The sequence below is a fragment of the Oxyura jamaicensis genome, chromosome 1 (assembly GCF_011077185.1).
Source record: "Oxyura jamaicensis isolate SHBP4307 breed ruddy duck chromosome 1, BPBGC_Ojam_1.0, whole genome shotgun sequence".
NCBI classification, from domain to species: domain Eukaryota; kingdom Metazoa; phylum Chordata; class Aves; order Anseriformes; family Anatidae; genus Oxyura; species Oxyura jamaicensis.
In genome coordinates, this window is record NC_048893.1 from 79,365,122 (window position 1) to 79,376,354 (window position 11,233).

The 11,233-nt window shown below is 44.1% G+C and overlaps 1 protein-coding gene across 1 annotated transcript; it reads right to left on the reverse strand.

The window, feature by feature from the left end:
* Positions 1-311: 311 nt before the first annotated feature.
* Positions 312-9,775, reverse strand: FOXM1 (forkhead box M1). The gene is made up of 9 exons (XM_035313252.1): positions 9,696-9,775; positions 7,856-8,449; positions 6,757-6,905; positions 6,330-6,551; positions 5,768-5,896; positions 5,142-5,186; positions 4,125-4,197; positions 3,490-3,671; positions 312-2,403 (listed from the first exon to the last, which is right to left on the reverse strand). The coding sequence occupies exons 2-9, from the start codon at positions 8,400-8,402 to the stop codon at positions 1,351-1,353; spliced, it is 2,400 nt and encodes a 799-aa protein (XP_035169143.1). The 5' UTR covers positions 8,403-8,449; positions 9,696-9,775; the 3' UTR covers positions 312-1,350.
* Between the last annotated feature and the right edge of the window lie 1,458 nt (positions 9,776-11,233).

Here is an 11,233-nt window from a genome sequence, read left to right on the forward strand (position 1 = left end):
ATAAAATTAACAGTTTGCCCGGGTGAAGGCTGTGGTTGCCTAGCCTGCTATTGAAACTATTTTATAAACAATCCTTGCTATCAAAGCATCACCTGTACATGAAATGGTTCTTCTAAATACAAAGCAGTACTAAACACATCCTCTTCCCATTAATCCTCTCCTCTCCCAGAGCAATCTAGCCTTATTTCCAGAACTAAGATCCAGGGCATAGGTGTTCGGCAAGCAAAAAAATAAAATTAAATTAACTGCTCATACCATGGTCCAGCCTAAACACACTACTAAAAGTGCCAGCAGTAAAGACAACACTCAGCTGTGCTCCCAGAGAAACTTTATTGCATATGTAGATGCGTGAGCCATCATTTGACTGTAAGCAGAAGGATTAGGTCTTTTCCATACCAATTTCCTCTTTTGATATGAGTTCTAGAGAACTGGGATGAATCACCCTATTGCACTTAGAAACATACCTTGTGTTTTCAGAGGTCACTTTTCAGTGAAAATTTTGGCATTCACTTGCCAATATATATATATATTTAAAAACATTTTTTCAATTGACGATATAATGAGGACTGGTTTAACCATTCAGTAAAAGCCCATCTTACTGCAACAGTGACTCTACCTAGTCCCCTAGGTTCTGTTTAACTTGAGTCACTCAGTACATAGAGATGACTTTTCATATCTGTGTGCCAGCAACATTAAAAACAGCCTAGGCCAATGGGTTTTTTAGGTCAAAAAATAAAATAGTATTTTGGGCTCTCATCTAGAGTAAAGGAGTATAGGACAAGTGGGACATATGGACAAGACTAAGTTAAACCCTTTACCAGCCCAAATATTCCCATGATAATCCTACAAGAATAAAATTACTATTATAATTAAAAGCTAGTTTAGGGAATGTACAATATTTACAGCCATTAAAACTACACAAAAGATGCTAAATAAGAGGAGAACAAAGCAAAGGGAATTAAGGACAGAGCTAGGAGGAAGTTCTCAGGGCCTTTTCTATTGGACATAACTGAGGAGTATCTCTCTCTGATCCCTTGAGTAGCCAATGCCATTCAGGGTCTATCTAGATGTTTTCCTGAAAGAACCTCTCTAACCTGGTACTAAAGATGAGAGTCCTTGGAGAGAGGGTATCTTATCCCACATAAATAGTCTATTGCAGCTCAAAAAGGGAGTTCATAGCAGCCAATGGGCCTGTCTCCCAGCTTAGCAGGAGTCAGTAGTGCCCAGTATTCCCACAAATGAGGGAATTAATCAAAAGCAGACAGTCTTTTTAGACTATGTGAATAGATCTCGGAGGAGGAGAGTGCTTTCTATAATACCAAATAAGCCAAATTCAGCCCTCTGGCCAGTTTACTTCAGTTCAGGTATAAGCTGAGACCAGCTAATGTCCGTTCCTAAGTTTTCATCCTCAAGACCAGGAAAGCTGATATCTAGAAGGATTTTGCTCAAACTGTCATTCATAGTGTCCAAGATCAGGCCCTCCATGAGTGACCGGTTTTCAGTAAAGCCAGAAGCTGGCAGTTCGACAGACAACTGCTTGGTAGATTCATGAGTAAAAGCTGGAGAGCTTGTGAGGGGGCCATGCACCATGTCACTTGATTCTGTATTGAGCAGTTCCCGAGGGGACTCAAAGAGAGGATTTTTAAGGGGTGTACTGTTAAAACCCAGCAAGTCCTGGTTCTCCTGGAGGGGCGTGAATGGCAACTGAAGGGTTCTCACTGGACTGAAATCCAGCTCATTACTGCCCTTGGCTAACGATGCAGACTTCCAGGGATCAAGGCCTCCTAGGGGGGGAGTAGTATTTGCTGGGACTTTGCTGGGAGTGGAAGAAACTGGCAATTTGCTGAACATCTCTTTGACTGGTGTTTTGAAAGGCCCCTCTTCCCCCTGCAGGCAGCTGAGCTGTGATACATTCTCTGGCGGCTGGCTTTCCTGCAGGAAGGATAAGTCTGCCCCTAACCGGAAAGGGTCAAAGTCATTGCTCTCTGGCAAAATAAGGACAGGCTCTTCAGAGCAAGGCAGTGCTAGGTGCTGTTTCCTTCTGGATCTGCTCATTTCCCCCCTCTCACGTCTCTTTATAACTAGCGTGTCAGAAAAACTCTTAGATGGTGACTTCACTACGGTGAAATGTTTCTTCTCAGTTGCGGCTGAGACTGGGAGGAACAAGGCTGGCTCTTCCTTTACAGTCAGGGTTGAGGCAAAGGGGGACAACCAGGCATCCAGCTGTGAGACCTCCTCCTCTTTTATACAGCAAGTCTCAGGGAAAGAAGCCAATTCCTCACCAGGTTGGGAGCTGCTCTCCTTTAGAGAACAAGTTTGAGAAAATAGGCCTTCATCACATTGACTCTCTTCCTTGACAATAGCCACAGGCAAAGAGGATGACTCATCCATAGAGAATGACATCTACAAAGAAACAAAGATGATATGCAGTCAGTAAACAATGATCTAGCCCTTTTAAAATACAAATGGTAGTGGAAGAAAAAAAAGAAACACTAGTTGTAAAGGACAGCAGAACAGGTAAAATGAGAAAGAAATAGCAATAACAACAGATAAACATTGATCTCCCCGCGAAATTGATACAGAGGAGCCTACAGATCACAATGGGAAGGGTTTTAGCTAAGTGACTGGAAGTCATGCCCTGCAGAATACTTCCGCAATGAGCAATTTCGAGGCAGGAGAAGAGCCAAGTATTTATGGTTTTGATTCCTCCTTACATTACATCCATGTGCAATAACAAAATGAATGGGAACAGTTTTCCCAGAAACCAAGGAAAATAATAAAAAAAAAATATTGAGGTTTTTAGAAGACAAAAACACATGAGGGAAAGATAAATCACAGCAGGAGAAAAAATAAAGCAACAGGAACAAGATGGAAAACAGGATTAAGGTTAGAAAGGATGGAAAATGTTGAAGCTTGACAATGCCTAAGCATCCAAGACAGTGAGTCAGTAAGATGTGAAGAGTAAACCCTGTTTAACAGCTGTTTTTTCTTCAGCCCAGAATAACTGGGAACTCCACAACTGGCAAATAGCAGATACTGAAAATCTCTGGGAAGAGTCTACATGCAAGTAAATGCTCTTTCAAAGGCAGTGCCCTATACTAAGGCTGACTCTTCAGAGCTAGGAAATTGAGTGCTTTAGGGACAGAGCAAAGCTATTTCTCCCATTCCTACTTATTCACATCCAAGCAGTAGAAAAAGACAGTCTGGACCATTCAATCCGGAGTGCCCACTCCTCCACTGAATTAAAGTAACATCCTTAACAGCACGTTAAGTAGCAGTTAATAGTGACCCTAGAGACAGAAAAGGACATCAAGGACTGCTGCTGGCTAGTTCCTAGCCATAAACTTACAGGCCTGGAGGACCCAGTAAAGATACACAAAGGAACCATGTAAATAACGCAGTCCATGGAAAACAACAGCTATGGAGAAAACAAAAATACAACACACCCCATTCCATCCCACCCCCCCAAAAGCAAGAATTAAAAACAACCTTTGGAGCAATGCGCACGCGTTTATTGCATTGGAAGCTCTCTGGGCTGTTGAGGGATGCTCCCTGTGCCATGGATAGAGGAACCTTCATAGAAGGCTGCAACACAAGAGGCTGACTCACAGGAAACTGAATTGGAACCAGGTAGGAGTTGATGCGAGGAAGCAAAGGCTTCATCTTTCGGCCTGGAAGGGAAAAGAATGGATTTGTTAGCATCCTGCCCTTCTTCTACTACCTCTGGAAAACCAGATACCTAACAGGAAGTGCTTCTAAATACCCCCAGATAACCATTTGATCAGAGATAGGTTCACCTGCTTTCTCTGCTAGTTTTGAAGGTACAAATTCCAAGCCAGAAGGCCTGATGAAGAGGAAAACACAGCCTCTCATAGAGATCCTAGTCCTCAAGTTGGGGCAGGTTCTGCTCTCACTCAGTTTGAGCACCCAGTTCCCTCCCACACTCTCTAAGTGACTGTAGTGCTACCTTCAGCTCCAAACCTGACAGATGGGAGAAGCTGTAGGAAGTCTGTAAGCAGGCAAAGCTGGATAACAATTTCCCCTTTATTTCTATGATAATTTGGGAGAGTGCCTAAGATTTATGAGAATGATTCTCTTTGGCCTAGGCTGATGTAGACACTTACGTGCATTCTGGGGTTCAGTTTTGCTGCTGCTTCCCATGTTCTTCTGGGGATCTGGAACATGTCGCTTTTGCTGCTGTAGACATTGTAAAATAAGGAAGAAAAGAGGAAAGAGGAAAAGATTTAAAGAGAAGAATTCATACTTATTCCATTGTCTCCTTTAGAACTGCAAATCCAGAAGCCTGTGCTGAGTTAATTACATGAAAAGCAGTTGTTAGCACCCAGCAATCACACTGTCTCTTTCTACAACACTTGCTGTTTTGTGGTCATGCCATCTCAAAGCTAGCTACCAGTCAAAAGTCAAGCAGGAAGAAATGGCACAAAATAGCTGATCCAGCTGTGGACTCTGCTGTAGAATTGACCTTGTTTCGGTGTCCTCAGTGCCTGAGGAAATTTGAATAGCATACATTTATCATGTATTTGATTTCCATACAAACCGTAGACCCGAGGTTCAAGTGGAACATCAGAGGCAACACAGGAATCAGAAGTCGAAGCAGATGGAATGAGGGCCAGGGCTATAGTGGTAACAGAAAAGCGTCTTACTGGCTCACTGTAAATCCATCATTGTTAAAATTGCTGAACACAAGACAGCAAACAAGTTTATCCTGCTGAGAGTCATAGTGCAGCTGGGTTCCAAATGAAACAAGGAGAACAGAGAGATCCCATTCTCTCTGGATCTGAGACCCGGAACAGAGTGGGACTGCAGCCACAGATGAGGATTGCGCCCAAACCCTGTCTTAGCTTTCTCTGAAGCCTGCTGGTGCCCACCGCAACATATTTCAGCAGTAGATTTTTAGTTGCTCAAAGTTGTACAGCTCTAGCCAAGCTGTAGAGAGAACATACCACCTGAAGGTAATTAACCTTTGTCTCAACACCTTTCCCCAGAAAGGGTGTACATAGAGTGTATGACCAGGTGCAGCAGTGACCCAGTCCCCCCTCCCCAGATCTCCCATCCTTTCCTTCAAGGACTGGCAAGAGGAAAATGAAAGTCCAAGCCCCGAGCCAGAGGGAAAGTCTTACTGATTCAGAGTGCTCAGGCGATGTTGGTGACCCCAAGTCCAGCGGCTGGTAGCAACAAGGCATTGAGAGGGAGAAAAATAAGAAAATAAGAAGTTATCAACCAAAGGGGAGGGGGGGAGGGAAATGGGACAGTTTAACTTTGTATAATCCAAGCAAACTAGAGAGTAAATCTGCCCACCCACTGCAGAAAACATAATAGACTAAACACACCTGTACCAGACCTGCAAGCTGTTTTTTCTACAAAAATGGTACTTCCGAAAATATCTAGCTGGGATAGTACAATTCCATCCTGTGGCTGTCCAGTCAACACAAGAACTGTTAACCCACTTCAGTGGAAAGCTTCTCACTAGAAGTTTGTTGCAGTCCCGTGGAAACAATTTGAACTAACTCACTATTACAGTTGGTACACCACCTGAAGAATAAAATGCATCCCAGAAAAGCTCCAGCAGCAAAAGCCACAGCACTTTTTCTTACAAATACAGAGTTCATCTGTTTGTCAGAAGTGACCGAGTCCAGATTTTACAGAGAAGCTGATGTCAAAGTAGCTTAAATTTACTTTTAAATTAAGGTGCCTGTCTAGCATGGACTGGATAGGCTGCTCCATTTTCTCTGCATGAGGCACTCACCTTAAACACTTGGTCCAATGTTAGGCAGCGGTTGGCATCAGGGTGAATAGTCCAAAATGAGATTTTACCATTAGCAGATGTCTCACGGACAAACATATCATGAAGGGACAGGTTGTGTCGTATGGAGTTCTGGAGAAAAAGGAACAAGGAGGGAAATTGAAAACCAGAAATTTTGTTACCAGCACAGTAGGGCGTACTTCAGACACGATTGCTCTGGCAGAGGAGATTCCATTCCAAAGTCCAGACAACGCGGACCTTCAAGTTCACTGTATACCCAGCCAACCTTACCATAAGTCTCTTATTCTCTTTACTCTTGAGAGCCCTATTCTTACTCCAATGATCAAACATCCTACCATCTTGCCTGAGCAGTATGAGAAAAAGGATACAAGTTGAAGAGGGAACACCTGGAATGAGAGAGTATTTGGGGTGGGATGTTTAAATTAATTTCCATCTTGCTCTGCAGGCTTGGGAACAACTTTTCATTTTCACCCTGCTTATGACTTATTCAGCTTATGACTGTATCACCCTGAGGCCCACAGCAACTTGAGGGCCTACTTGTTACCTTCCAACCTGGCTTAGCCACATGTTTAAAATATGGGAAATGATCCTCAATCCAGGTATAGATGTCCTTCAGAGTCATACGCTTCCTCTCAGTGCTATTGATGGCAAACTGGATCATGGCCATGTACGAGTAAGGAGGTCGTTCTGATACCGAATCCTGCCAGGAGGAGGAGGAGGAAGAAGAGGAGGTAGGAATGGCAACAGCAGCAGAATCTTCTTCAGTCTAAGACAGAAGAAACAATACATGAGTTCTCAAATAGTTGACAAAAAGAGCTGGATAATCCATGTCCTGCTATTCAAAATCAGTAAAAGGCAATCTTAGATTACTTAGAGTTGGTCACATCTAGTTCTTGCAAGTCTTCTAATCCACATGAATTGCATCCCTATCAAAAGTTTCAGTGCACACTGTGTTTCCTTCGCCTGCTTACCTTGATTTTTTCCTGCAGAGGTATCTGGTTCTCTTTCTCCATATCTTGCTTCACAGAACAGGGACTTAGTCCATCAGTTCTCATCTTCCCCAACCACTGGATGTTAGTGAGACTATTATCCAGCACAGAGCTCATTGCCTCGCCACTGCCTGTCGGGATAACAAGCCCATAACTCTGCTTACTCACAAGTAATCCTCTTCCTTCACCTTAATGCCAAATGGAAGGCACTAATCATACTGCTCAAAAAGGTATCCCTGTGTCACGATAGGGACAAGATGATATTGCAAAGCTACAGCTTCTTGTGCATATACCTTAAATTCCTGATTGTATGAGAATCTGCCCAATTCCTGAAAAAAGCTGAAGCCTTAAAAAAAAAAAAAAAGACACAGAACAAAACATTCAAACCAGACTATTGCTCTCAGTCAAAACAGGACAGTATTAACTCCAGTACTTCAAGAATTCAAGCATTTTCAGCTAAAAGATGAACCCAGTAAGCAAAGGCAAAGGAAAGCGGTGGCATAAACTACAAAAGAAAGAAAGGTTCCCGTCAGGTAGCAGGATAAAGTTTGCCACAGACAAAAGCTACACAGCTATTTTAAGTTACAAATACAAATATGATTTGAGCAGTGAGTCAAAGTAAAATCTATCCCACTTCTAACATTTGCCCATCAGCTTCATGAGACAGTCAAAAAATGGACTCGCCACTTAAGTTATTAAAGGATGGGAAACATTTCTCTTTCAAAGCTCTAGGCTCCTATATTTTGTCACTGACTAGGGTACTTCATGCTAGTCTTGACTCCATCCATCACCTCTTTGCTTAGTATTTTGTTCTATTAGACTAGATTCCTTAAACCAACCCCACTTCTTTTTCCCTCAGCACTAAAAGTTTGCTTTGCTACACACCTTCATATACCAGACCTATCTCTTCCACCAAAAATATATCTACTGAGATCCATCATATTTCACTACATATGCACAGCTATTTTGTAAATAATTTAATAATTTACTGCATACTAAGATCCAAGCACTATGCTCATTGTCCCACTTCACAACTCTTTGCCCATCTATCATGATGAAGAAAAGGGTAAGAGTTACGTACTGTTGCTCTCCTGTTCCTGTGCAACCACGGAATCAACTCCTGAATGCCAGAGCGTTGTCCCTCCTGCAAGCCCAGGTGTCTGCATGACATTCTTCTCTCTTACTTGACCATCAGCAGCCTTGATGGCTGCACCAGGTTTCTCTGAGGGGAGATGCTGTGACGGTCCTGAACCTGATGAACAAGAGGTGCCCCCGCTGCTAATGAGGATGAATTTGTTGGGCCCATTATTTCCACATTCTTTTCCTTTTGCTGTAAGGGCTTCTATGATGCTCTGAATATCAGCATTTGCAGGGATGGCCACCACTTGTGTGTTGGGCATGGTAGGATGGTTGATTATTTTTATTCCTGCTGGGAATTTCTGCAGGCCAGAGTCCATTTTGTCTCTACCTCGGCTGTCATGTTGGCCCTCTTGGCTGTGCTCCTGCTTAGGTGTTTTTTGACCCTGACCATTGTGCTCATCTCTTGCTGAAGTACTGGGTGCATCCTTCTGTGGAAGGGCCAGTTTCCGTCTTTTGAGAATTAAGGGCCTGCAAGGGCTGGTCCTCATTATTGATCTGTACAGTCACTCTCCATTGAAAATGAGAAGAATAAGTCCTGCAAAACAAAAGATATAACATAAGGGTGCAGATGGCAGGAATAGAAAAGAAAGATGCAACAAACCACCACAGGCCTTCCACAGCACACATGTAATCACCGAGTATTACACTGCTAGGAAAAAAAAAAAAAAAGAAAGAAAAATCAGAATTGAAAACTTTTAACAAGGCTGTGGGAAAATAGTACTGTATTTCTTTTATCCATATCTTGTGTAAGCAGGACAGGAGAAATATTTGCAAAGCAGATAATTTATATCAGAAGTTGAGAGTCATAGAGTACCTAACAACAAGGAAAGTACATGTATCTGCTTTACAGAAAGGGATGCTAAGACTTAGCTGTAAAGTGGTTTGGTCAGCATTAGTCAGTAAGCTGGAGGGATAAGAAGCTATAACACAGAAATAGCAGTCCTGATCCTTACAGATCTGTAAGCAGATCACACAACGTGAGAGGAAAAGGGGATTAGCAGATGGTGTAAGATTTGGGCAGCAGAGATTGCCCTAGACACTATAAGAGCACATAAGAAAAGCAGCAGAAGCTAGGTACTTTAAAATAAACGTGAAGTAAATGCTCCAGTCATTCCTATTGTAGGATCAGACAAACTTGTGGTAGGGCAGCATCCAATTAAAATTCCAAACTTTTAGATAACAAAGGATTTAGGTTATTCAGTTAAAAGGAATAGATAAAATTCAGAGACACTGCTTTCAGGGTAAGATGCTGTATGCACCTTCTGTGTACACCACTTATAAATATCACACCATTCAAGAAGTACATGTGGAGACTGCCTCTTGCAGAACTCTACAGCAGTTTATACATTTATCGTGAGGGAAGACAGGCAGAATAGAAACACCCAGCAACAACAAAGAAGGCATGTTGCATCTGTGGGTTTGACTGGGCATGCTGGGAAGCAAGACAACTGTCAGTAAGCCACCTGTGTAGGTACAAAATACAGAGCCCCAGGGACAAAAAGCTGGGTCGGCGCCCTGCGTGGCAGGAGCGTTGGGGTCAGGGCTGCCCGGCGGCTGGAGGCAGAGCTGCTGATCCCCACGGGCAGGCTGCAGCACCCAGAGCCCCGCTCCCTCCCCGAGACCCCCGGGGAGGCCTCACCCCCGACCCGGCACCCCCCCTCTCCTCCCGGCGAGTCCCGGCCGCTGCCCCGGGGCCGGGCCAGGCCCGGGCACGCCGCTCTCCCCGGAAGAGCCCCCGAGGCGGCGGCAGCGGGCGGGCAGCACTCACCGCCGGGCCGGGCCAGAGTCGCGGAGGGAGCCCCGGCGGCGCTGCCGGCCCCGCCGTCCCGCGGCGCGGCTCGGTTCCCTGTTTGAATTTGGCGCCCGGCGGCTCGCTGCCGTCACGTGCCACGCGTGGGCCAATGAGGGGCTGCGCCCGGGCTGGCGGCGGGAGGCGGATCCGGATTCAGATCCGGATCCGGAGCGCGGCCGGGGCCGTTTGCGGCGGTTTGCGTCAGGAGAGCGGCGCTGGGCCCGAGGGGGCGGCCGAGGCGCTCGGGGACCGTTAGGCAACGCCAAGGCCGTGTGTTGGTAGGGAGCTGCTGAGGGGGCTGTGCGGTTGTTCCGCTCCTCTGGTAGCGGAACGTTTACTCACGTTCATTTAAAAGATATTTGCTACGTAAAAATAATCGTGTAAGGTCCCTATAACGCAGGAGGGGAACAGCAAGTACTTAAAAACTTAAAATTTCCCGAAATTAAACCGTATAGATAAGTAGCAACTAGAAACTGAAAGAATTCTGAGCGTTATGGCCGTATAAACCAATTTTATAGGTTAAGTTTCTGGTTTCTAATTCTTAAATCGTTCTTCAGTGATAACTGGGTTAGATATTGAGTTGATGTGAAGGAATGATCTAAGTCTTTCAGGTAGCTGGTTCTTCATAGGGGATGAAGCAGGTCAACTGAATCCTGTTGCAAACTTTTTTTTTTTTTCTCAGCAATTTTTAATTCCTTAAAGTAATCAGTGACCAAGCTAGCTCTGAACATAGTTGGTTCTCTATGTCAGTATTTTAGCTGGGTCTTATCACGCATGGATGTCTTTCAAATTATTTCTAAAATATCCTTATGAACATGCCTATGCAAGTTGGTCTGGTTTGTGTATTTTAAATATGTATTTTTGTAAGAAACTGATCTTTCCTGTAATCCCAAGTCTTGCTCAAAATGCCACTTCAGAACTCCTTCTGCAGCTACAACACTTCTGTTTTGTTTGTCTGACTGTCTGCACCAGTGTATTTGGCTATCTGCTTTTGTGAAGCTTCGGAACATTTTAATTATCCATTCTATGGTGCATTTGCTAAATTTGCCTGGAATATGACAGAAAGCTTAAAAGCTATTGGTGGTGTATACACAATACTGTTGTGTAAGTGTTTTATTTCTCTTAAAACTTGTATCTGAGGTTTCCAAACAAGCTTGTCTTCAAATGCGTTTGTCTTCTACAGATTTGAGAGCACTTTAACATCTTCTCAGAGTGCTTTTGTCTTTCTCCAGTTGGTTCTAGCAAGCGTCATGAGGTTTCTAAGTGGCTTTACCGTATCTTTTGATGCCTCCGAAGAAGAAGCGTACCCGCAATGCCAGGAAGGCAGAACTGGTATTCCTTGAGGAACCATGGGAGGGACCCATCCATTGCTGTGAAACTCCACAACCTTTGGCTGAGAATCCAATACATGTTCCTACAAAACCTATTGACCAGAATACCTCTGCTGCCTGGGTTGGTATAAGTTATCCTTTCCCCTGTGTCCCACAGCAACAGTCTTAGAGTTTCTCCCACAAGTCACAAGACTCA

Excerpts from the sequence above, each read along its gene's own strand:
- FOXM1 (XM_035313252.1), bottom strand. The coding sequence starts at position 8,402 with ATGAGGACCAGCCCTTGCAGGCCCTTAATTCTCAAAAGACGGAAACTG. Across the intron at positions 6,906-7,855 it reads ACAGGAACAGGAGAGCAACA|GCAGTGGCGAGGCAATGAGC; the intron begins GTACGTAACTCT and ends TTATCCCGACAG. Across the intron at positions 4,198-5,141 it reads CGCCTGAGCACTCTGAATCA|CAGCAAAAGCGACATGTTCC; the intron begins GTAAGACTTTCC and ends CAATGTCTACAG.